The sequence below is a fragment of the Oryzias latipes genome, chromosome 3, assembly GCF_002234675.1.
Source record: "Oryzias latipes chromosome 3, ASM223467v1".
Classification (NCBI taxonomy): domain Eukaryota; kingdom Metazoa; phylum Chordata; class Actinopteri; order Beloniformes; family Adrianichthyidae; genus Oryzias; species Oryzias latipes.
The window spans coordinates 16,048,156-16,075,173 of NC_019861.2; the positions used below are offsets into that span (position 1 = coordinate 16,048,156).

Sequence of the window (27,018 nt, forward strand, 5' to 3'; positions counted from 1 at the left end):
GAAAACTCCACTGTAATGCTGCCATTTTAAGATTAAGACTGCCACAAGGGATGATGGGTTAAAATTTGAGATGAATAGATTCTGAATATTTTGTTTGCTTGAGCAATCAGGAATGAAAGACCTACAAAAAAAAAACAAATAGACACTGATAAAAACTTGATTTACTTCATGATTATAGTCATGGTTAAATGTAAAGTATTGCCCTTCCTATAGGCTTAGACTGATAAAATGACATCACATTTGCATAATAACACATTAATTAGATAGACTGAAACGCAGTCAGTAGAAATCCTTAAAAAAAAACAAAGACTTAGACTTCCAACAAAAGGGAATCTATTATTGATGCCAAGTCTTACAACAAATATAACAGGTATAAAATACAAAAGTAACAAACTATCAACAGAAAAGATTGGATTTTTAGCAACTTTAAAACCATTCAGAATAAAAATGCAGGTAAAATGTAAAAAAATAGGTTCTGCTCAACAAATAGGGACATCAATGAAACATTTCGGTTCTCGCAAGGATTCCTTTCATCCTTCTCACAAAGAGCTAACCTGACAGCTTAATAGATGATTTTAAAAAACTGTGTCTTTAAAACTGCATATTCATTATGTAACCCTAATTCTAGTTCCATTCACTTTACTATAAACTTCTTATTCCCACAGAGGACAGGCATTGCTGCATAACAGTTTTGTCAGTAATGACTCAATAGTGTATGATGCCAGCATCATTTATTTTCTCTTATCTACTAAACATGACAGCCTCTTTTTGCATAATTGTTAAGGTGTGTTGCATGTGTGCAAATAATAATCCAAGAATAATTGAAGAAGCTCATGAGCTGCATGAAAACACTCGGATGGATTTATTTTTTTTTTTATCTGGAAGCTATAAACTTCAGAGTAAAGTCATTCTCATTGTCTTCTACTTTGAAAGGAATAAATCTCCTGTGGCCTCTTCTTCATATCCACATTGTCCTTGAAGTTTCACATTATCCTCCCCCCTCTCTCGCTCATCCCTCCTTTTCTAAAACAGGACAAGATGCGGTTTGAATATCTTAATCCAGCTCCAGCTAATTGAGATTGGTCAGGTGGTACTGTCAAGCGGTGTCTGTCCCCCACTCCATATTTTTACTCCAGCGTCTCTTTCTTCCTACTCATTTGCTTGGACGGTCGTATCAGGGTTGCATCTCCTTCCACCCCTGCTGCCTGTCTGCTCATGATAGCAGCTTTAGCAGTCTTCTCCACAGAGGCAGGCGACGTGCTGCCAGCCACTCCAACAGAGCCAGACAGGACTGTATTAAAGTCTGCTGCAGGCGCACTGAGGCATCAGTTAATCGCTGCTTAAAACTGACAAAAAAATGGGTTTGATGTACTTAAGCCTAATTTATTGATTGCTACCAATTTGGTGAAACCAATTAATCAATCTGAGACTGATGAGCAGGGCTGGCCCATCCAGATTATGGGTAGTATACTGAAAAGAAAGCAGGGATTCTATAATGGAGTAAGTTTACCCACCCAGAGCCTATTAAGAAAAAACAAAAAAACAAAGTGGAGCAAAGGAGAGACATTAAGAAAAACAAAAATGAAGCACTGACCTGTGCTTCCGTCTATTTATGATGCTTTCATCAAATCGCATTCCAAAAAAGTCCTTAGTACTTGTGTCAACTTGTGAAAAAAGGGAATAATATATCCCTCTGAATGCTTGGAACCTAAACAGGATCAGGGAGTGATCAGGACTTTAAGTACATGCTCTATGCACTTGCTGCTCTGTTTATACAGAGGCACTGAAAGGAAAAAGGCTGCAGTGTTCTGGCAGGAAAGCAAAGAGAGCTCCACAGTAATTGCAAAGGCTACACTTAGAGGGAAACAGAGGACTTAAGATTGGATGAAGGAAGGAACATGGGGGAAGGGGCGGGTGGGTAATAGGGAAAGACCTATGAAATAGATGCTAAGTGCTGAGATGTGAAGAAAATAAGCCTGTAGGAAAACAACCCAAGGGACAATGACCAGTGAACAACAACAAACTTCTTTTTTTCCCCATCCAATAATAGACTGTCTTTCCATTTACAGTGTGCAGTCTATACAAGTGTACTCAAATGGCTATATTCTATCAAGAACCATTCATTCTGGGCAGAATCCAGAGTCCTACTCCGATTATCTTTTGATCTATTGTATAACTGTTCCCAGTGGTCTTTTAATTATTCTTATGCTGTTTTTAGGCAAAATTCTAAAAACTGTGTTGTCTTCTTGGACATACAGTAGTTTCTGCAAAGCGGCAGTAGTTTATTAGAAATTGGCCTCAAAGTTGTGGGCCAGACTGTTTATGTGAAGTGAGTTTTGAGGCAGATGCCAGCTCGGACGGGACGGGCAGGACGGGAACATGCGATCTTCTGAATAGACGTTGGCCGATCTACCTCTGCACCAAAGCCGCCATTAATTTTCTTTATATATATTTTTCATAAGGAGAAAAAGAACATGTTCAAAACACCAAAAACACATTTTTTATTGGAGTGGGTCTTAAAACACACCATCTTCAACAGGTAATTTCATCGGTTTGCCCTTTTTAAATTTTTTATCATGCTTTGTTAATTGGTCACATAAAGCTTTTAGCACCTGCACCTGACGGAACAGCAAACGAAAAACTGGTATTTCTGTTGAAAAAGGCCTTATCTTACAGTCCATCATGATCCACAGGATATAAAACCAGCTACAGACATTACAGCGATTGTGTCTTTTTCTTCCTTATGTAAAACTCTTTTGTGCATTCAACTTGTATTTCTACTAGTTAATAAAGATGCACTGGAACACTGCCAGAATGATGATTGCCACCCTTCACTCTTCATCGCCGTTCTTGCACTGTGTCTTGCCCTCCTGCCTCTGCCCTCCCCCACAGCTTAGCTAAGCCCCCTATGTTATTGGCTAAACACAGCCAGCTGCAGTCGGTTAACTGTCTAATCTTGCATCAGTCAATTTCTCCAAACAAGGAGAGATGGAGAAGTGGAATGAAAGTCATAAGAGCAGGGCAGTAAAAAAAAAAAAAAAAACCTTAAAGGGCATTCGTGGCCTTTCACCGTGTGCTGCTTCAGGACCACATGCGGAGACGTGAATGAATGGGGGCACCAACAAACATTCAACATGCCCTACCACTCGTACGTCCTTTTGTCGTGTGCCCTGTGTGTGTAAACGCGATCCTTTTGGTCTCTCATGGACAATTAAATTAGAACATTTTCAAAATGAGAAACATATGGAGCTTTTTAATTGGCCAATTTCTCTTGCCAACATGTGTGTTTTTTTTTTCTCCACCCATCCTAAAAAACCAATGAAAATGGAAAACAAAAACTGTTATCTAGTCAGACATGCATATTGCTGCGCAGAATGTTGCACAAATTGTCATTGTCCTTCCGCAGAGGAGTAAAACAGGCCTTCTGCTCCATGGATTAATAGCACCATTAAAGGGAATCCATGCTCAGTATACAAGATTATTCTTTTTGATTCTGTCAGAGAAATTTATACGATTTAGTCTGGCTATGTCAGTACGTTTATGCTTCTGTGGCAATAACTGTTTTGTTAAGCAGGTAATGACACAGACCAAAGCGCATCTGTTGTTGAAGCAGCAATGAGAAATGTATCTCCTATCCCATTACTTCTACCTAAATCTACTTAATGTATAATCGTCAGTCTATTGCCTCCCCTGACCCTGTGCTAATCACGTGAAGTGGCTGGGGGTGACTGCAACACCTCATATCTGGGGAGTTATTGTTCTACACATGTCATGTGTAATCTGCCCGACCCACAGCGCTTAGAATAATTATTCATATTTAATCACCTCACTACCGAGCTACATCATCTGCCGCTCACTAAGTCATTTTCCATGTTCCATTATCAAAGTTTCAGAAACGGTTGCTGTGGGAAGGGGGACTAAATGGAGAGGCTGAAGTGGTTGGGCTTATAAAAACACAATGGCCTTGTCTGCTTTGATAAACCGAGCACGCGAACCGAATGCACACACACTCACACCCTCCAACACATGCACTTTAAATGATAAAAAAAGTGCAAAGAACAAAGTAGTGGGAAAAAAGTAGCTCAATAAGTTCAGAACGCAGGGGTTGGTTCAGGCAAGTCAGACAATGCCATCATTTATACACAAACACAAGAAGAAAAGAACGCTCCCTCTTTCATTTCAGATCCACTTAAATTTCCCTGTGAGAGCTCACCTTGCTCCAGAGGTGGTGGTTTCACACCCACAGCCTTCAGCTTGAGGGCTTCCTTTGCAGACATATCACAGCATGAGCCTTTGTTGGTGTCCTGGTCACTGTCAGCCTGGTCACTGTCCCCATGACCGCTGTCTCTAAGACTCGCTCGCTCCGGGTCTTTGAATGTGGAACTACTAGAAAAATCAAACCACACAAAATAAAAAAGATACAAACTTGTTAGTGTGCAGTAGTGGATCGATGACAATATAATGTTTTCACAAGCTTTGGTAGAACTGTAGTAACTGTGATAGACATAGTTAAATGAAAAAACAAGGAAGAAAATCATTAAGAAAAAAATGCCACAAAGTGCAAAGTTCTGCAGCCTCACTTTTTGCCATGGTGAGGAAGTACACCATTTTCTAAGTTGCATTTAATACATTTTCTGTCTTCTTGTGAAGCTTTGAACCTTATTAAGTGTGCAAACAATCAGCACAGCTACTGTTATTAGCATACTGTGCTGGGGATATTAAGAAATCAAAATCTGAGATTCAGTGGGTGCCTATAGATTCCAACTCTTACCTTTGAACAAACTGCTGTCTGCTGCCCATGTAATTAGGCTCGGTGGGGAAATTGTCCGTCTGTGAAGAAGACAGAAGAAAATATGTAGTAAGCTCTGCAGAAAATGAATGTAAAACACTCAATCCTGACAAAATATGACTAATTATAGAGAGAAAATTACAGATGAGGGGTATAAAAGTTAGAAGGAAAGTTTAAGCTGTCATTTCAGTAACAATAGTGAGGCTGGTCTGCTGTTAAAAAGTGTGCTACTGAATTAAACACAAGACAGAAAAGATCTGATGATTCATAAAACAGTTCTGAGAAAAAACAAAACAAATGGTTCTTTTGTAAGACTCTTGATAACCAGACTAAAAGTGAAATTTCAATTTAATTCTTGTTACTTTTAGACCCCGCTGACTTCCCGAATGTCTAACTTTTTTATTTTTTTCCATTTTGACACATTGTAATTGTATTTTAAAGAACTGCAGCTTGTAGCTATTGAACTGTATTATGTTTATTCGCCAAGGGGTACCCAATCCTACGCTGGGGTCTTCATTCCATTTAGATCAATAGGGGCAAAAAAACCTTGCAAACAAATGCTTGTACAAACATGGACTCACAAAGCATTATTACCAAACAGTAACAGTGTATGGAAGAATAATGGAAAACTGGTATGAACCCCTATGGGGGAGCATGCAAACACTGAACGGTCAGCACTGTGCGCAGCCCCGCCTTACAAACTGGATCAATCACATTGGCAATGAAGCACTCTATCTTTCTCTCAGTCTGTCTCATTCTCTTGGTAATTATATCAATGTAGAGTGCATCAGGGGTTTTAATCATGTTAAGGCAGTTAAAAGGTCACATAGATCTAAGTGCGCTCGTTGGCAAATTTCTGAAACACAAGCCCATTAGTACGAAAAAACTTCAGGTGTTTCTGCGACATGTATGTCGTGGGTTTTTTTCTATCTATAAAAGAAAAATAATACTACATTTAAGCTGTTTTCTTTAGTTCAAATTATGACTGGAATACAGACAATGCGGATTTCATGTAGATAAAGCAATGAGGGAAGAAATGACTTAAACAGAGAACTGCTTTCATGCAGCAACCGTTCTTTTCCTCACTGCAACACACATAATTACCCAACGTTGTGCACAACTCGCTGTCTTGAATTCATAATGGTAAAATGTCATGTTTAGTGAGTAATGTCTCCTTGTGCCAGGGTTTTTCACATGCACAGCTTGACTCACAGCCAACAGAGTATTTCAATGTCATCCATGCACTGCGGTAGCTCAGTTTGAAAAAGGGGTGCGTGAAGGTCAGACAGGCCACCTCGGTACTTTGACCTTCCATGCTTTTACTAACAGCTTTATCTCCACCTAAGCACTTTATTCCAGTTCAGCCTTCACCAGTATTCATAGAAAACCCCAATAGAAAATATCAAAAGCTGATATCTGACCATAAAGAAAAGAAGGTATCAATGTTTGGCAATGAAATAATAAAAGCTGCAGAAAAACAGTTTTTTTTTTCAAGAGGAAGATAAGGTTTTCGTTTTTTTTTTATTCACTGACCTCTTTTATGCTTTATGATTGGCGAACTTGGACATACTTTTTCAATAGCTTTAGCATTCAAACAAACAAAAAAGGGTTAAAGGGCATTTTCGTTTATTTTTTATAACTAGTTGAAAAAAATGTGCCAAATTTCTCCAACAATAAATTTAAATAAAAACTTCATCATCAACTGGCATAAGGACATGTGTGGGTAAGACTTGTCTTTGAACATGTGTTTAAATGAAAATAATCTTACAAGATTTAATTAACAGAGTTTTTTTTTTCTTCCACTTAAGACAAAGATCACAGCTTAAGAAACCTGCCTTCCAAGCCCTACAAGCCAATAAAAAACACATTACTCCACTTCATACAAACCTCTTTCCTGCCAGTTAAGAGTCCAGGCTGATCTCAAGCCTTCATCTCTTCCTGTCTGTCTAAACTGCACAGCCCTTTCAGTACAATGGAGCGCTTTCAAATGAATGGGTCGATAACGGGCAGTATGAGCTGCTTTGTACTGAGCCAGTCAGTGCTCACAACCAATACAAGATAACTTAGGAGAGGTTGATAATCTGAACCACACAGAGTGTTTAATCAATTAAATGCTTTAAATATTGTGTTTCATCCTAAAAGCTTTCAAAACTCTAAATTTAAGAAATGGGCAAAGTATGAGAGAACTGGAAAGATCAGAGCTGAGCTAAACAACTAATTTACTTATTGACCAAACAACCTCTGATCCAATCTTTCCTTCTCCTAAACCTTCTTAATCCATTTTGGGGTCATGGGGTTGCTGGAGCCTATCCCAGCCACTGTGGATGGAGGCAGGGTATACCCTGGACAGGTTGCCAGTCAATTGTATGGCCATACAATTAAACTGAGGGACAATTAAGATTGACCAATTGTATTAATTGGACACTCCACACAAAAAGGAGCCAGCTCGGATTTGAAACAAGAACTTCTTGCTGTGAGGTAAAAGTACTAACAACAACACTAATGTAAAGCCCCAACATCTGATCTTTAATCTGAATGTTAGTGAACAAGGTTTGACTGTAGTTTATCTAACTTCAACTCAACTTTGAGCCCAACTGGTGGTAAAAAAGGGAGATCTGTGCATTACCCATTAAAGTGCCTTTGAATGATGGTTAGATTTGTCTAAAAGGGTATAGTTAATTGGAGGTTAGTGGTGATCTCCGCATTGCAACCTGTACGATGCAGTTTGAGAGACATGCTTAAAATGCACAGAGATACCGTCTTGTTCCGCCATGTTTGGCTGTCAGAGCAATTTCTTTTGTCTAGCTTGGATGGAAGCATGCTGCAAAGTAGCAGTGACTGATGGGTTATATCTAGTTCATGAAGCAAGGCCACAAAGGTCACAGGAATACTGAGTACAGGGAGGCTGAGTAAGTGTAAAAAGCTGCACTCTCTTCTGTATTCCCAATGAGGCCAAAGACTGACCGCTCAGACAGCGGGCCGATTGAGAAAAATAGGGAGAAAATGCGGGAGTGCTGTCCTGCCGTCGGCGCATGCTGGTGCATTTTGGAACACTGTTCATTTCTGTAAAGCTACACCTGTGTTTAGGTGTCGTTGTGTGCACATGGTTTGGTACCTTACGTAGGAATGGTGAATGAGGAAAAATTGCAGCTTCTCGTTCACACATCATTGGACAGCTCTCTTTTATTCAGCGAACACGAGTGAGGACCCCTCCCTCTACCTATCCCGCCTGGTATGATACATGTGTTTGTCCTTTGCTGTCTTGCAGAAGATGCACATAACTCTTATTGTGTGTGTCTGGGTGTGTTTGTAAGAACATCTGTGTCTCCCGATCAGATGGTGTGAGGAATCTCTAACCTGTTTTTGTCATTAAGCTCATTATATCTACAGGTGTTATTTGTCAATTATAAACATGTGTTTTTATCTTAAAAATATATGATTATTAGACAATGATTCAATTAAGCAGACATAAAAAAGAATTGTGATAAAAAGGAAGCAAAAATGAATGTGTGGGAAGGGGGAATTTGCAGAACAGCAACTGGTGAGGATGGCAAAAAGAGTAGAAAAAAAATGGGCGGGCAAACAAGACAATAATTACACTGCATTGATTATCTGGTGGCCAAGGAGCAATTGTAAGTGATCAGATCTAATTAGCATTGAAGCGTCTTCCTAGAGATAAGAGACTGTTCAGTGAATGTACTTGAATGAACTTAAGGCTAACAGTGGAATGTCTCCTCTGTTCTTCTGCGTATCTGCTCCAAAGGAATGCTTTGACAGTTAGGCTGATCTTCTGATGCCAGAGAACAAAGAGTTGAAGTCTTAAACTAAAATGGGATGTTATCTCTAAGATACCTTATCAGTACAAGGAAAGAGTTGGATTTTGATGTGTCTCAGAGTTGTCACAATATTCACATTATTGCATTGCTGACTTGTTCTTGGGTGACTTTTATACAAAAAAAATGATATTGTTTACATCCACTGCCTATTTCAAAAACAGCATCATGAGACAAAACCCTAGAATCTCAGGTTTGTCATTTACTGTTTGTCCAAGGTTGGACAGTAGATAATATTGGTTGTGCTTTATGATTGGCCTGCTTTAATGCACCTATTTCAGACTTCTCATGCTATCTTTTTGTGCTCTGTTGGCTCCACAGACACAGGAAAACAAAACATTTCAGTTCCAAATGCAAGATCACAAGCGGAATAAAAGTGGGAAGAACTGATTTTAGGATGTTGACCTGCATTTTGGAATTTGCAATGTTGAACTGTAAAACAGGAGGTGGCTGTTTTTCTTTTCTTTCTGGAAGTAGGTAAAAAGAACTTAAATCTAATCATATCACCTGAAGGGTTTACGATTGTTTCCTTGTCATGAGGCTTAACAGCTATGAGGAAGAAACAAAACTGCTTCATTAAAACATGTCATCTTTTACATAACAGAAGCTGTCCAATACTTTTTTACATTTACTAAGTACCCAAACATTCCAGACTGGCTGTTTTCTAAAGTATTGTAACTATCAGTAATTCACAAAAGAGATGAAACAATAATGGAATATAACACATTTGTTTTTCTTGTTTCTTATGCACTTTGAAGGTATTTGGTTTGTGAATGATTTTGGCTCTTCTGGCTAAATTTGAGAAGATAAAGTTATTCTTTTACTTTTACCCTGGCTTATTTCTACTCGTGAGGTTAATTTAAATCATGGAACACAAATACAAATATGGTGTCATTGTAATTTCACTGCAATATGTATTCTAAACAAATTAAAAAGAGAGATCTGACTCATTTCACGTTTAAAACACAGCTTTTAAATTTTTCCAAATATTTAATAGATTTCATAAAATAAACCAGTTTGAAAAAAAAAGTCTGGCATAAACACTACAAGAGTAAAAATGTACAGTTTCTTTGTTCAAAATCTACAGCCAGTGTGCAATGCTCAAACTGAACTTCAGAACTTTTCTTTTTTTATAGTCAGGAAGATCTGGTGTGTTCTGTGCGTGTGTGCCTCTGATCTCCTTTTCTGTTTCAAAGCTTTGTTTTATACAACAAATTTGATATGAATTAGTTAAGATACTTAGTTGCAAATTTATTTTAGAATATCTTCTGATAAAACAAACTGCTGGTTTGCTGTGACACCAGTGGCACTGGTAATGCAATGTACTGGCCTCATCATGTAAGTAATGACTTTACTTTATTCAAACAGACCATTGGATTATTTTTATGAGTTTCGCCTTTTGTGTGTATGCAAGCGTCCACTTATTGATAAAACATGTCTCTCTCATTTATTATATAGCGCTAAATAGCTCTTGGAAGGCTTTCATGTGGAGTTCCATAAACACAATGACCTCTCACGTTTTCTAATTCTTCCCCAGAAAAAATTCGATAGCCATGATTGAAACACCGCAGCTCTCATTGATCAGCTAATATTTTGGTTGACTATAAACTGTCATTAGAGCTGCCTTTCAATACCGCTATAAAAACATCAAAATCCCCTAATAGCTTCCATCATAGCAGAACTTAAATGTAGATTAAACATAAATAACAGATTTGCTTATTTTCAAGTCCTACTCCAACCATCTTTTGAAGTATTGTAAAAGCGTTCCCAGTGGTCTTTTGATTATGATGATGCTGTTTTTAACCCAAATCAAAGACATGTTGTTTTCTAGGATATAGTTTCTGCAGAGCGCCAGTAGTTCATTAGAAATTTGCCTCTAAGTTGTAGGGGAGACCTATGTCCCATCATCCATCTGTTTACACACTCTCCCGCTAGCTTACAGCCCCACACACCCAAACCTAGTAACACATTTGGCGAGCAGTATTGGAGCTATCCAGTTATACAGTTTTGAGGCACATGCCATCTTAGATGAGGAAAACAAAGCTGATGCATGAATCTATTTGTCTTCAAGTGGATGCATCAGAATGGAGCAGAACAGGGAGCTTGTGGCTTTCCATAGTACCTTCAACATCACACCTACCAGCTTTTTCCAAGGACATTATATCGTCCGCTCCTGATTCACAACAATTTTAATAAAAAAAACACATAAATGCAATTTTAATCTTTGAATATGTCCTCCATCATGAGAAAAACGCTACAATAACATGTTAAAAACACCAAAAACACTACTACCTCAGAGTGGCTAGTTTGTTTTAATCCTTTCCCACATAAAGTAGGCATTTAACCATAAATACTTAATATTTTTCTTTGGAAAAGTAATTTCTTCAGTTTATTTGTTCGGTAATCATTTTTATTACTGATACTTTCACAGGACATGGAAAGGACACTCCAGTAGGTGCACAGACCCTGACTATGAGAGAAAGCCTGAATGCTTTCCTGAGCAGGCCATTATCATCTTGAGAAGCAGCTCACGTAGGTTACACTAAAACACACACACCAGAGAGATTGAATTCACCTGAACTTGTTTTTCTATCACTTCCTTAACCACCTCAGTTCATATACTAAACACTTGCACTAATATAGGCGCAAAAGGGTCTCACAGCCAGGATAGTTTTAGTATGAATGACACATTACAAGTAAAATGGCTAACAAGCATAGACTTAATGTGTATTTAGAGCTGCATGTAACTATTTTGCATGTAATAAATTATTCTCATCATCTACATATTTAACCTGTACCATCATTAAAATAGATGCATTTGATTTAACGCAATGTGTATTGAGGCTTTCTGAAAAACTGCATCATACCTGTAGGTTGGGTGGGACAAAAGCATGTGCTTAATAACCAAATATGAAAATATCACACACAACAGTTGCATACAATTTAAATAAGTAAAAATAAGGAATTCGGTGACCCACCCCACCAAATTAAAGTATTTGTCAAGGAGGATCGCTTTGATCCACAAGTCCTATAAGACTATTAATATGATGGCAGTTGAAAGTGCTGGCGTCACGCATGAATAAGTGCCCCGGTCACTTCCATGTAAAGGTAGTGTAATCTCACTCAGTTGGACATCATGTATCACCTTCAACAGAGCACAACTCTTCCCTGTGTGCACTTACATTAAAGGATAGGAGCACAGAACAAGTGGGGCAAGGTTAATTTGGTAAATGATCTGCCTAAAATAGGAATCCTACAGATTTCATTCATCTACTTTTTGAGCTCCAGCCTGTGCTGTTTCACACAAACACAGCAGATCACCATCAGAGGTGGAAGGATCAATCCCTGGAGAACAACAGGTCCACTAATGAAAACTAGGTTCACGCTTAACCATAACAAGACACTGTAGTAACCACTAGAAATCCTCTTTGAGATTATTTATTAATAAAGCTTAGACCTAGATAAATATGATTTAAACAACTGAAACCAGTTTATTTGGGCTAAATGCAGTATAGTATTTTGCAATAAAAACAATTTGACCTATGTCTTGCTCACTGATGCATGTAAATATCCAATTATCTATATAAAAATGAAATATAACCCTTTTGAAGAGCTGATAACAGTACTAATTTAGACGTAATTATTATTAAACTTACCAACTGTAGATATTTGTGAGATATTTATAACTAGAATGCATTCTTTAAAGCCGTCCTGCTCTACTTCATACATGCATTTAGTAAAATTTTTGTTTTCAGTTTTAGAATTTTGTTTTTAAGAAATATACTGTAATCTCTTTCATGAACCGAGTTTTTTTTGTTTTTCATTATGCAAAATTAATTCTCGTTTGTTAAACCTTAAACAAAGTAATCCTAATTCTGATGTAAGAAAGGAGTTTGAAGGGAAAACATTGCACTTTTGTGCTACCTTACAAGCTGCTGTTTGTCTTCAGGCGAGTAGACTGTCTTAGCAAAAAATGCCATATGTGTCGTTTGTTCAAGCAAAAGAATTAATTCCGGTTTCATCTGGGTGGCACTGGCACAATTCATATCCTAACAAGCTGCAAACTACATTCAAATTGAGTGAATTCATATGACTGACCCTGGGGTTTTGGAGCTGAGTGAGAAGTCTGCTATAATCCTCTTCTGGCAGACCAGGGAATTGATGTCTACATGTGTGAGGGGATCTGTGTGTGCGTGTGCCTACATGCACGTCTGCGTGTACTTGTATTATTCATTTGTAGGGGACCAAAACCTGTTTACTCAGTGTCATTGTGGGGACCCACCTTTATATGGAAACCAAAAAGACAAAAGTACATTCATTACAATTTAGGGAAAGATAGTGCTTTGAAAATACACAGCAGGGCAACTTTTAAGGTTAAGTTACAGTGCAGGTTATGATAATCCCTGTGGTGATTAAGGTTAGGTAGGTCTTTTGTAAATAAATCAAGCCCTAAACTAAAGGGAATTCTCATTAAAGTGAGTTACGTCACGAGAATTAATTTGGAAACCTGAAACCTGTGTATACACAAGCCTCTACTTTCTTGTTACTATATATATATATATACATACATACACTTTTTTTTCAGTGTACAGAAATTTGGAAACATTTTGTCTGGTTAATTGTTCTATACAAATAAAGATTCAAGAATTTGAGTAAACATAGTTACCTCAAAAAACTATTTACCTTCAAATACTGAAGAATCAGAAGTCAAATCTCACAGGAAGACACAATCCTACTTGCGCAAATACCAGGAGTGGGGTCTAAATTATTAACCTGCCTTTTTGTTCTAAGCAAGAAACAAAACTGACTTCTGTGCTAATTTGCTTTCAAGTAAAACAGCAGTTAACCAAAATTATATAAAAAAAGAACATTTCATATTGTTTTCTTTTTAGAGGGATTGGATTACTAGATGTGTTTATAATGAATACATAGCAGAACAACGGGATAAAGAAAACAAATGAATACAGATGCCTTCATTAAACTAATGAATTTGGGTTTTTTGGTGTTTGGATTCATTTCTAAACAAGTATTTTGTGAGGCAGTGTTTGTTCAAAGGCTTGATTTATTTTAAATCTATGGTTTTCTTTTCTCTACTCCTGTCATTTTTCTATCTATTTATTTATTTATTTTTACATAGTGTTTAAACAAATGATTCACAAATTAAGGACTTGTCCATAGGTTAATAAGGCTGGAGCTCCAACTTTCAAAAAAATCTAATTCTTTTATTTAAATAGAACAGGGCGGAAGTGTTCAGAGTCGCAAAGGTTGAACATGTTTTCCCAAAAACCCACAATTAAGGCCATATGTATAAAATACACAAATACAAACTCATGCCAAGCATTGAATTCAAAAGCCTGCAGTAGCGCACGTACACCCAGGCACAGGCACAAACAGATTGAGTATGTTTCATATCAAGGTCACTTATCTACAGTATATATATCAGGTCAATAGAGCTGAGGTATCTTAGCAAAGGCTGAGTTAGAGAATGAAGGAAGAGCAGAAAGGGAGGAAGCTGTCAATACACCTGGGTAAAGGCTCACTGAAAAGGCTTTAGGATAATGCTCTTTTGTCAAAGGGTGGGAAGTCAGTTTCTCTCGGCCTCTTTCAAGTGTGTCTACTGTGCATTAGGAGTCTGTCAGTTCAGCCTTAGCATTAATCAGCTAGCCTACAGAAGAAGCAATCACGTGTAATCTAAGGCTCTAAACCCCGCTGACCTTCTCCTCAAATGCAAAGATAAACGTCCGTTCGAACTTCGTTACTTTGCGCACACACAACTGAGTCTAGCCCTGGCAATCTGTTTCTTTCCCAGTTGTCGTGAGTCGCAGGCTGTTATTTGATGGGTTTCTCACACAGCAGCACCCATGACTCTCCGCCTAGACGCGGCATGTCAGCGTGACATGCTGATCACATCAGAGAGGAGAGGATAGAGAGAGATGAGGAGAGGACTAGCAACCAGGAGGAAAACTGAAAAAAGTTCCATTCATCATCTGCAGTGTTGAGAGTTTATAAAGAGCAAGATCTGTTCAGTGTTATCACTGAGCCAACACTTTCATCCTGTCACTTAATTTATTAGAGCTACGTGCAGATCAATACAGCAGACATATACACCATGTAATGTTGACAAGATAATCTCATCATTATGAATTTGGCTTGAATCGTCTGTAACGTGAGCAATTGCGATGCTTATCCAAAATGACAAGAGTAGAGAATATAAAAGAACTCCAAAAAATATTAGTTGAACCAAAAAGGACGAGCTCTTTTATTTTTTTATTTTCACTTAACAATGCTTAAAGCAATAGATAATGAAAACCAGAATTTCAGTACCAAACAGAGCAAAAAATCAATAAGACAGCGAGTGAACCACGAATTGATCCAAATGCTTAAGAGCAAAGAAAGGTTTCTTTCCAAAACATAAACGCAGTGAGGGACCAATTACCTCTGTACCTCTGTACAACAGAAAAAAAAATAATAAATAAATAAAAAGATAAGACTGTTCAAATATGCAACTTTTTACAAACTTCTTGCCCTCAGCTATCCAACTGCAACGCCTAAGAACAGACACCACCAACGTTTGACCACAAATCTTGTGCGACTACCTCTTAGAGAGCCTTTTTGTTTAGGCAATAACATCTGAGAGTGGTAAGTCTGGCCTCTGTTGCCACAAAACACGTAACAGTGGTAGCAAAACACAGTGGCTGTCAACTCCCCTCAGACAACGCAGGGCTTGGAAACAGGCGTTAGGTTACAAACTGGGTTGCAAATATTAGGACTAAAAGAGGAGATAGTTCTCTTTGAAGACACATTACACACACAAAATAAAATAAAATAAAATAAAACAGAGATCCACTGCTCCCATTTCCATTTCACTCTTTTAGGAAAATGATCATCAAATTGCAAAGCAAATCATAATTTGCTGGCTGACTGGAATCTGACAGTATCACACTAGTGGTGGCGCAGCAGAGAAAAAGTCATAACCGTTTGTTTTGACATGCAGTAAGGTAGAATTACCGCAAATGAGATAATACGCAAGATCTATTCCTCCAAACAATTAATCACATTACTGATGAAGCCGAAGAAGTGTTGAACTGTAAAAAGCAAGGACAAGGAGAGCAAGAGAGATTCAAGCAAAGGCGGATAAATCATCTCTCTTACACTAATGAGATGGAAGGTGAGAACAGATTCGCACATCTCATGCTTTGAGCTGTGTGTTGATTCTAAAGCACATGTCTAGGGGGCACAGAGAAAGAAAATGTGGCATGAATAGAAGCTCTTCCTGGCTGGACCAGTTCCAAGACACAGCACAGCCAGCTCCACTTTGTTTGACTTTGAGCGTGTTTGATTTACAGCAAGGAGACCCAGCTGCTGGCACTTCAAAGAATACATCACCGTGCCGTGCACACCTACAGTACACAACCCTATGTTACCTATGCGTTTTCCCACACATTACTGTGTGGTCAGTCCTATCTGGACCCATCTCATGCTGCATCAAAGACGCCCTGCTGCCTAAAATTTTAAGTCTAAAGACCCCAGGTGGGATCTTAAGCCTTCAGGGGGCTGGCGGCCCCAACAGGGGAGCCCATTTCAATCTGAGGAAACCAGCAAGACCTGTGCTTCAGAGTGCAGCTGGGAGTAACACAGGTGCATGCTTGTGTGCGCACGTGTACGCTCACACATAGATCCATGGCAGCTGAATCATAGGTTCCTCAGCTGTGAAGGTTATTCTTTGTTGTCTTGTTTTTACTGCCTGTTTCAAAGCCAAGTTGCTGTCTTACGTCTGACTTGTTTGAACACAAAGTAACTGTGAGCAAGCAGATATATATATATATATTTTACAATTTCAACATTTCATATTGAAGGAGGTTTACATTAAGAAGGAAATGCATTGTTTTACAGTGCTTGACAGCCACAAAATGCGTTGTTCCATCTTGTGTAGGTGTGTGCACCTGCAGAGTAATAGAAATGCTGGCAAGTAGCAACAAGGTCAGGAAAACAGGGTAAAGTCTCACATAAGACAACAGCCACAAATAAAAAAGAAAGAAAAAGGTTGTTACCTAAAGTATTAGCAGGCATGATCTCAATTGCCAGAAAAGAAAAGTAATTAGTGAGACACATGAGACTTGTCTGCCGACTGGAAAAAAAAAAAAAAAAACAAAGACTCTTGCTGTTCAACAGAATGACATGACATTTTGAGGCTCCGGCATCACCAAATTAGACAAAAGAGTCACGATCATTCACTTCTTCCTGTACCATAAAACACACAATGACACAGTCTTACAATCATGCCCATGTCATCTCCCATCGGCTGCTTCCTACTGAACCAAGAAAATTGCTTTAATGTGTCTGGCCAATCTGCCTATCAGGAAGGTCATTTCCTGTTCTCATTTCCTTCCTTTGTAATCACAAAAAAATAAAATTCCTGTGTTCTGCACTGGTTGGTTGGAAGGTCAGTTAAATAAATGAATATTATGCAACTCAGGTGAGGGGTGAGGAAATATTAAATGTTCTACGCTGATGTTGAAAGGATACAAACCCAATGACCAGGAAGGCAAATTTAGGCCTTGTCAACAGGCTGATTCTTAGAGGGGGCGTATGGAAAAACAAGGGGGACATTTTCAGCTACGGTGCACACTTTGAATTTTAAAGATTTAATTTTATTCTTCAGCAGTGTTGGCTAAAATTCATGAAAATATATTTTATGAATAAACAAGCCTATCAAAACTTACTGAGTAGGGATACTGTCCATAAATTTTTGCCAAGCAAAACATAAAAAAAGAAGAAAAATATCAGTTAAAGATCAACGTTTTAGGTGTTTTTAACATGTTTGTGTGGCCTTTTTCTCATAATGGAGGCTATATTTCAATATATATAAAGAAAATTTAGCTCAAAATTGCATCTCTGTGTATTTATTTTAAGAATCGTTGTGAATCAGGAGAAGGCAAAAAAATGAAGATGGAAAAAGAGCTTATTTGTGGCAAAGACAATATGCTGGGCAAGCCAGAAGCTGGCGGCTCAGCTCCATTCAGATACATCCACTTATAGACGACTAGATCCATGTACGTCTTTGTTTTACTTTTCCAAGCTGGCATCTGGCTGAAAACTGTACTGAGCTGTTTCAATATTGCTCACCTTTTTTGTTATACTAGTAATGTTATGTTGGACGTCTGAGGGGCTGTAAGCTAGTGGGAGAGCATGTAAAGAGATAGCTCGGTTATGAGTGAAGGGAAAGGGGGGGGGGTTTGCTTTTTAGAATTTCAAAAGAACTACTGCTACTCTGCAGAAACTATGGCCTAGAAAACGACAGTTTTTCTTTTTTTTTTGCTAAAAGTTACCTAATCATAATTAAAAGACCACTGGGAACGTTTTGACAATAGATGAAAAAAATGATTGGAGTGGGACTTTAACAAGGGTTGCACTTCAGTCACAATAATTTCTGGTATTCTTTTGATATAAGCTAAAATGGAACTGTCATGGAGAGGTAAACAACCTACTGAAGAGTTTACTACATAAGCCCTCTCCAATTCCATCTATAAAAAAATAAAAAAATAGGAAAAAAAAATTGCCTGAATTTATTCAGCTTCTCTTTTACTGCTTTCAGAGTAGGGTTTTGCACCTTTGTGCACATATTTTCATAAAAAGAGGCGGGGACCTCCAATAATTATTGTGACATAGTTTTTTATCCCCGTCTAATAAACATCATCATGAATTAATGAAAGAAATGCAAATATGACTTGTTCTTGGCTTTGAACACAAAGTATTTTGCTACTTATAGAGACATACACATTTGCCAAAACCACAGATAAAACACCGGAGATGGTAGCTAATACACAAAAGATTTAATCTAAACTTCTTTATTGCTGTTAAAGAAACAACAGCAGCAAAAAAAAAAACATTTAAAGTTGATTTCTCAGAAAAACACTGCGGAGGCTGACTACACTTCCTCTTGGTTGCTTCTATTCTATCAGGTTCGGGGGCTACAAAGACAAATAAAAGTGTCTATTAATAATTTAGAATTTCCGTGTGATGTTTTATGTACAGTAAGGGCAGATTTATTTGAGGAGATATGAAAATGCACCCTTAGGTAAGATAATATTTCTTCATGTACAGGCACACTCAAATAAAACAAATCTGGCCAAGTGACTCACGAGTCTCTGCTGGGGGGCAAATGTAAACAACTTACAGTAGGTTTCTTAAACTGTCTCTCCTTCCTATCAATAACTCTTTGAACATTCATGGCGGATTCAGAACTGTGAAATCCAAAATGCAAGTACGTTTCAGTATGGAGGTTTAGTAATGTATGAAAGGAAGAGAAAGAAAAAAGAAAACAGTTTTCTGAAGATGAAGGTAAATCAAATAAAGAGTGATTTAATATTCATGGGCTCATTGGCCACAGAAGCATCTGCAACACAATACACAGCTGAGGCTTTGATGGAACCTTTTTCGGGGGAATCCTTAAAAAACATCCCACCGTCTTTGTGTTGGTGTTTCTTGCATTATGGGTGTCTTGAGGTTTGGACAAATGCGAGATTGTCAGACTCATAAAAGAGTGGAGCTCTTTCATAGAGGCTGCCGGCTGAATGCTTAAATCAGGAGGCTGAAATACACAATGAAGTTACACCCACACACCCAAATGAGCACAATCTCTTCAAATTGTGCAAAGTAAAGCCATTCCTCGAAACATCTATTTTCAACATCTGCATCAGCTTACATGCAGATTTGACATCTCCTTCAGAAGAAAGAAACTTTAAGCCGTAATAACCACTGTCACATTTATTACACTTTTTTTCTTTCTTCAATTTTTACAGGATTAAGGCCATGAGTCCCAAAACCATGCTACAATGTGAGTTGTAATGAGATTGTCTCAAATTTGTATAGGAGATCTGTAAAAATCCTAGACTCTGTGCAGATGTAAATGCAGTCATTGTCATTCAAAAGTGCTGAACTGAAGTGCTATGAGAGGCAGATCTAAAAATGACACGCCATATTTCATCTCTCCATGTCAGGCATTTTCAGTAGAGCAGGAGGGGCCTTCTTACAAAGTGACAAGTAATGATATCAAGTCAGCAGAGACTGGAGCCCCGTTTGTCCTTGCCACTCTTATCTCAATGCCACCCTACACAAGGCAGTATGCTGCCACCTAAAGGCAGCTTATACACCCTTTTTAGACTGACTTTTGTCATTGTGCTCTAGCTCTAGACTGAGTTTCTTGCATCTAAAAAATCCTGGAGAATCTGGTTTAATTAAGGTTAACTGGACTTTTTTCCCTTTCAGAAATAAATTTAAAGACAAAGAACTGTAAATAAATGTCTCAGATTAAGGCTCATATTGTTCAGAATGGTCGTAGAAAATGCAAATTCTTACAAAGGTCAAAAAAAAAGTACACGTACGCTGAGGCTAACTCTCTGAAACATACTACATCTCCCTTTGTCTTGAACACTTGACTTTAACTTTGTTATATATTGGTTTTACTATTGACTCAGGATTAAAGTATTCTTTTCAGCACCTTTACCAAAATTAGACATGACAGTTCATCTAATCTCAGAAAAATTTTCCTAAAATGAAATTGACGCTCTCTGCTGGATCAAAAGAACCAGCCTTGATATCAATAATGCTAGAAGAGCTCTTGTGTATTTTTCACACAATTTCCCCTCTCCATCTAGACACAATGTGTCCACCTGTGCAACTCTACAGAACATCACTGAAAAAGTCTAGTTACACTGAACAGGATACAAGTTCTACACAGTTTTCCCACAAAGCACATCACGGACTGAGGTGTCTTTGTGTGACTGAGGGAGCGGATAATGTTCCCTCCCACTTTTTTTTACAATTTTTTTATGTGTTTTTCAATATGGCAACTGTACTGACAGATGGGCTGAGGAATTTGGGATCGATGGAAAGGGAATTATGTCTTTGTTTCCTGACATTTTTCCCATAGACACCCTCCTGGCTCAGGTTACTTACTGTTCGCATGCACGGATAGAGTTGAACAGAGGAAAGCAAGAGGAAGGAAAGTGATACGTTTCTGTACAGCATCTGAAGAAATTTGATGCCTCTGGCCATCTCCCTAAACACAGGTTTCTGTTGAATAATACAACAGAGGACCCAAGCTTGATATGTTAAGGAGACCTGCTGTAAACAACCTACTATGAAATGTGTTGATGCTGCTAGTGTTTGACGAGATAGACAGAAAGATGTCTACGAACAAATGGGTGTGTGGCAGGCTGTCTCAGCCCAATTCATCATCACCAGATTTGTTGAATGGAACAACACTTATTGTGTTATTATTGTGTCCCTCTGATTAGAAAGCCTTAACGCTCTTTGAACTGACCCCTGCCCTATGCAGCTGGTTCATAATAGAAGCAGAAGAGGAACCGGTAGTGAAAACAACAGACACTGGCCTTCCTCCCTGGTGAGAAAATGTCACATCTGATCACAGTCATCATCACATCCATGTCTAGTGAAAATAGAGGGATATAAAAGACACAAGGCCGCTCAATCTAAACACAACTAGATGAAATCCATTGGGATGGAATTATAAAGTGTTTCTCCTTGATTGTGTTGAAAAGCCCTTGGCTACAGCTAGAGCATATGAAACAGGTTTATAGTATTTTTGTCAAATATAATCTGGAACATACATTGTGCAACCCAAATTGCAGTAAGAACCTAACTGTTTTGTTTTAACAAAACATGTGGTACTAGAGGAAGGGAAAAATTGTCCATTTAAACAGGATAACCGTACTGTGGCCATGTGCTTTAACTAAACACAAAATAATAGGAATACCCGTTCACTTTGCTGGGACTGTCCATTATCTCCAGTGTCACATAGTACTGTCCTAAGTGGAGTATAATCCTCATCTGCCACGACAGACTTTTAATGAGCTTAAGGCCAAAGACAGAGAGAAGTTATCACATTAGAGGCTTATATACCAAAGTAACCCGCACAAAGACGTATAAAGAAGCTGTGAAAATAAGTACAATCTCCTAATCTCAAGGTATTAAATCTGCTGGAATAAAACTCAGAAGTGTTATAGGAATTCATGACAACACAAAACATGCCTGTTCCTTCTGTTTGGAAAAAAAATTTGATTTACCAAGTGAATTTAAGATATGGCTGTTTTAGTAAAAAAAAAAAATATGTAAAAACACATTTAACTGACATTTTATCGTGAAAATAAAAATGGTGGCTCTGTGAAATAGTTGATTATTCAGACTGGGATTGGTACATTAACTAAAACGAACTGAAAATTTCAGCCAGAACCTAGACTTTTTTGTTCTCTTTACAGATTAAACAACTTAATTTCAGTTTCAAATGAAAATGTTCTGCTCCAAAGTTGATTGCAGAAGTCTGCATTTACAACCCACAGATACAACTGATGAGTGTTTATGTGAATGGGTCTGTTCTATAAGAGCAGCAGAATGACTGCTTAATCCTTCTAATGCTCAACCCCTCCCTTTCTTCTCGTTCCCTCTGTGCTCGTGGGCTTCTGAGCTATTGTCTGTTCTTGTCTTTTTGATTTCATACAAAACAAGGGTCACATGTTGGGTGGAGGAACTGGGAGCTTTGTGAGGGTTGTGGAGTAGTAATGGTGGCACAACAGTGAAGGAGAAAGGTGCCATTTCTCTTACCTGTATGATGGACATGCGGTTAGTAGGTGTGTCTGTAGTGCTGGTGACTGGGCCTGTGAAGCTGGTGTGGCATCCCACGTGGCCTTGGGGCACGCTGAGGTTATTGGTAGTGGGCTTGAGGTACATGACCTCTGACCTTGGTGAGCTGAGTGGCAGGCGTGTCTGGTAGTCAAAGTACATGGGAGAGGTGGCCAAGGAAGGGCTGCTTACCACATTCATCACATTCATGGCATCCCGCTCCTCCACCTCGCTCTGCACCAGCATGATGTCGTTCTTGTTTATCTTCTTCTTCTTGCCTTTCCCCAGCTGAGGGTGTGAGTATTCTGCAATGCGACAGTTATAAGTACGTATTTCCTTGTTTTCCCGTTTGCACTTGATTGCTATGGTCACCATGGCAGCCAGAAGCATGAGAGATATGATGCTTAGAGTTACAATAAGAGGCAGAGAAGTGTCCCAATTCTGATTGTCTTTGATGTGGGGCAGTCCGTCAGGAGGCCGTCCATTGGAAGCCTTAATTATGAGTCTAGCGGCAGCAGTTAGTGTTGGCTTGCCGTGGTCCGACACTCGGATTATTAGCTCCACAACAGGGCTTACGTCCTCCCAGAAGGAATGGGCTGTTCGCACCTCCCCAGTAACTGGGTCGATCTCAAAGAGGTGCTCCTCATTGCCATCTGAAATTTCATAGGTGAGCCTTCCACTTTCACCATAGTCATTATCCACTGCTCTCACTGTGGTAACAATGTAGCCAACACCAACATTTCGTGGAACATGGATTTCAGCAGTGTCGTTTTGAAGGAGCGGCAAAACTATAACGGGAATGTTGTCATTGACATCTTGAACGCTGATGCGGACAGTAGCATTGCTCTCAAGGTGTGGAGATCCTGCATCTTTAGCGAGAACTTTAAAATCAAAATATTTTATCTGCTCATAGTTAAAAGATCTTACAGCGTAGATGGCTCCATTGGCTGCATTTACGTTAACATAGGTGTTAACATCCCCGCCGCTGACATTGGAGTTAACAATACTGTAGTAAACTGTCCCATTTTGTCCAAGGTCTGGGTCATGTGCCAGAACAGAACCTAAATACTCTCCAGGAATGTTGTTTTCTGAGATTTGGAGAATGTATACTGATTTGGTGAAGCGAGGCACATTGTCATTCTCATCCAGAATCTTGACAGTGAAAGATTTTGTAGAATTTAGTGGAGGAATGCCATTATCCTTAGCTACTATTGTGACATTGTACTCATCCTGCATTTCCCTGTCCAGGGGCCTCTCTGTCACCACAGTGTAGAAGTTATCATAGTTCTCCTCAAGTTTAAATGGGACATTACCCAGTACTCTACACTGAAGCTGGCCATTCCTGCCTGAGTCCTTGTCTGTGACACGAACCAGAGCAATAACTGTGCCTGGGGGTGCAGCTTCACTGATGGCTCCCTGTCGCACAGACACAAAGCCTATGGACGGCCAATTATCATTCCTGTCAAGCACTTTAACTGTGACTTTGCAATGGCCTGGGATTGGATTGGGACCAAGATCCTTTGCCTGAACGTCAATCTCAATAACCGGGCTCTCTTCGTAGTCAATTTCACCCTGAATTTTTATGACTCCTGTTCTGGAATCAATGGAAAAGAGTTCTCTGATTCTCTCGGGGGCATAACCACTAAAAGAGTAGACTATTTGACCGTTGTTTCCCTCATCAGGATCAGTGGCATTTAAATCAATCAAGACTTTACCAGGAGTTGAATTTTCTGGAATTTCCACAACATATGAGGGTGGATCAAACACAGGGCTGTTGTCATTGGAGTCAATAACTTTAACATTTATCTGCATGGTTCCAGATCGAGGATATTCCCCGCCGTCAGTAGCCGACAAAATAAGGGTGTGATGACTTCGTTCTTCTCGGTCCAGTGGTCTCTGTATGACTAATTCTGGAAATTTTGTCCCATCCCCTCTGGATTTTACCTCTAAGGAAAAGAGGTTGTAGTCATCACGCGTAATTTGATAGGTTTTTAGGCCATTTTCCCCAGCATCTGGGTCATGTGCGCTGGTCAGGGGAAACCGTGTTCCTGGCACTGCATTTTCAGAAATGTCAATATCAATCTGATCCGAGGGGAAAACAGGTGAGTTGTCGTTGATGTCCTGAATGTCTATTTTTATCATACATATCTCTTTATCATTGGCAAACACTTCCATGGAGAGCTGGCACTTTGGGTTTCTTTTACACAATGTTTCCCTGTCAATGCGCTGCTTAGTGTACAACAATCCACTTTGGGGATCCACATCAATGAGATGAGGTGCAGAGTTCTCCAGCACCCTGAAGTTGGCTTTCTTACCCTGTCCTCCCTGCCCAATCTGTTCCAGTCCAAGCCTGGCATCTTTGGCAATATTCCCAATCACTGTCCCTGGTCCCTGTTCCTCCGGGACCGAGTAATTCAAGTTTTTCAGTGTCTGGGCTTGAGCCCACAAAAGGAGAAAAAAGAAAATGGAAAGATGCATCTCCACACTGTAAAAGCTACTTATATGTGTGCAAGGTTTGCACTTCCTTTAACCTGTTGCTGTTTTGTTAAAATTTGGTATTTCTAATTCTCCAGTTGAAATAAAGAGTCCCGTTCATCGTGTGAGGCCTCGGCATTTATCTTTGAAGATTGTCTTGGCTTCGTTGCTCTCTTCCTCTGCAAGCAATCTCTGGTGCTGAACACCTAATTTATATTCAGCTGAGCACCCAGACTCAACTAAACAATAATCGTGTCCCAGTCTCCAAACAGAATTCTCGTTGTAAGTATTCAATCATACCACCTGAGAAGAAAAAAGGAAAATAAATATGTTACATTAGAAATTCTAATATATAAATTAATAATATTTAAAAGACAAAAATCTCTGCCATTAGGAAATCAGATCCACTGGCAAGCCAAAAATGAAGCACAGCTCATGTGTAATTCATCTCCAGAATTACAGGAGAAGCTTGTCAATTAGTTAACCTTGGAAAAGACTGCTGTCCAGAGACACAGGTAAATGCAGGTTCTTCTGTCAGTTTATTCACCATACCAATACAGGATTTTTATTGTCTGATGTGAAGTGCACTACATAAACCTCGGAACAAAACCCTCATTCCCGGTGATAGGAGTGTTGGGTGAAACTAGGGTGAAAAACAGCAACTTCAATAATGTGGTAAAAATCCCAGGAATGAAACTAAGGATGACCTATTGTGGCGGCTATTTGAATGAGTGAGTATAAAATGAGCCTCTTACAGGCATTAACAAATCCGCATAATCCGGATATTTAAAAATGAGCCTTATAAAAAAAAATCCGAAATGAGCTGCCAGCATCTCAGCACAGCCGTGTAATTCTCTGCACTGATGCTCTGTCTGAGAAATTCAATCATTGAAAGAAGCTGTTGCATCCATGTAAAATAAAAAGGCAAATGAACGACATCCTGCACCTGCAGTAGGACATTGTGAAAAAAGATAAAGATTAATCAATCTTACCTTCAGACACTCCTCTATCAGTTCAAGATAGTAAAAGAGACCGCAAAAAAATATAACAGTCATTTCCAGTGGGGCTCAGGGAGAGTTTCATCCTCACACCACTTCTCCCACCCGCATCCTCCTTTTCTGTGCGCAAAAATAGTCACAAGCCTCAAAAGCGCATGCACGCGACAGTACAGAACAGCGCAAATTGAAGGGGGATAAAAAGTCCTCCAAAGTATGACTGTAATGTCAATGAGCTGAAATCCTCTCTGCTGTCTGATTAGGATGCAGCGTCTCTCCTTCTGCCTGCAGTGAGTCACCGTTCTTCAGGAAGGAAAACTATTGTGAAGAAAAGACAGGAGAGAAAAGAGAGAAGAAGAAAAAACATCCCCACGAGTGAAAATGTAGATCCAAAGCAGGTGTTTAAAAGACGATCAGAGGTTTTCTTTCAAGTCCGACTCATCTCTGAGTTCCTGCTCTCCGTGGCATGTTGTCCTTGTGGCGCGTCCCCGTCAAAAGTCCGCACGCGGGCAGCTCAAGGTGGTCAGAAAGAATGGCGCATTCTGGCACATGTCTTTCTGTAGCTGTCAAAAATGGACTGATTTGTTGATGCAGTTTACCGTTTGTATCTATTCACCTACAAGCTTGCTATTGTCAACACGTAGTGGCAGCTGAACCACAGAGAGCGCCTCCTCTCACTGACTGAAGTCCGGACACCGCACGGTGCGTTAAACATTGTCGCTGCTCCTCGCAGCAGCCAATGATTTTGAAGGAGGTGGGGAAGAGGAGGAGGGATTCAAATGCCGCTGTGGGTCCAGACTACAAATGATTGGTGGCTGGGAGTTTACCGGTGGAGGAGCTGTCTTTTTTCAAATATCAGTCTTCATTGTTGTTCAGGCGACAATTAAAGGAAACGGTGCGCTGAACACGGTCACCAACGGACTCCAGCGCGCTGGGGGCCGGACGCATGGGGTTTGAAATTTCAGTTGGAAGGGTAGAAAAACAGAGCGGACGGGTGTGTGTGTGTGTGTGTGTGTGTGTGTGACATCCAGTTCAAGAAAAAATGAGTTTAGTTCCAGATTAACAAAATTAGGGATCAAGACTTTTGAATTCTGTCTATTCATTCCAGATGACAGTAAAACAAATGAAGTATTTCTCGAATTTCATAGGCTCAGGATTATGACTGAACATTTGTAAAAAGCACATTTGTCAAAAGGACATGTATTTGCTAAATTGTCTGACTTTTCATTTACTTCCTGTGGGAATTACTTTCAAAGTCTAATTTAGACAAAAATGGATTAGTTTG

At 39.2% G+C, this 27,018-nt stretch overlaps 1 protein-coding gene across 4 annotated transcripts in view; it reads right to left on the minus strand.

The window, feature by feature from the left end:
* The window catches only part of pcdh17 (protocadherin 17), a 58,050-nt gene extending 31,588 nt beyond the window's left edge, over positions 1–26,462 (minus strand). Inside the window, exons 1-4 of one of the 4 annotated variants that reach the window (XM_020713010.2) lie at positions 25,731–26,462; positions 22,456–25,041; positions 4,772–4,830; positions 4,214–4,383 (exon numbers count right to left, since the gene is read on the minus strand). In XM_020713010.2, coding sequence (XP_020568669.1) covers positions 4,214–4,383; positions 4,772–4,830; positions 22,456–24,741 — 2,515 coding nt within the window. In that variant the 5' untranslated portion in view covers positions 24,742–25,041; positions 25,731–26,462. Of the gene's footprint in view, positions 1–4,213; positions 4,387–4,771; positions 4,831–22,245; positions 25,042–25,730 lie in introns of all 4 variants that reach the window. The other 3 variants (XM_011490451.3, XM_020713007.2, XM_004067076.4) reach the window with 3 other exon arrangements.
* Positions 26,463–27,018: the final 556 nt, after the last annotated feature.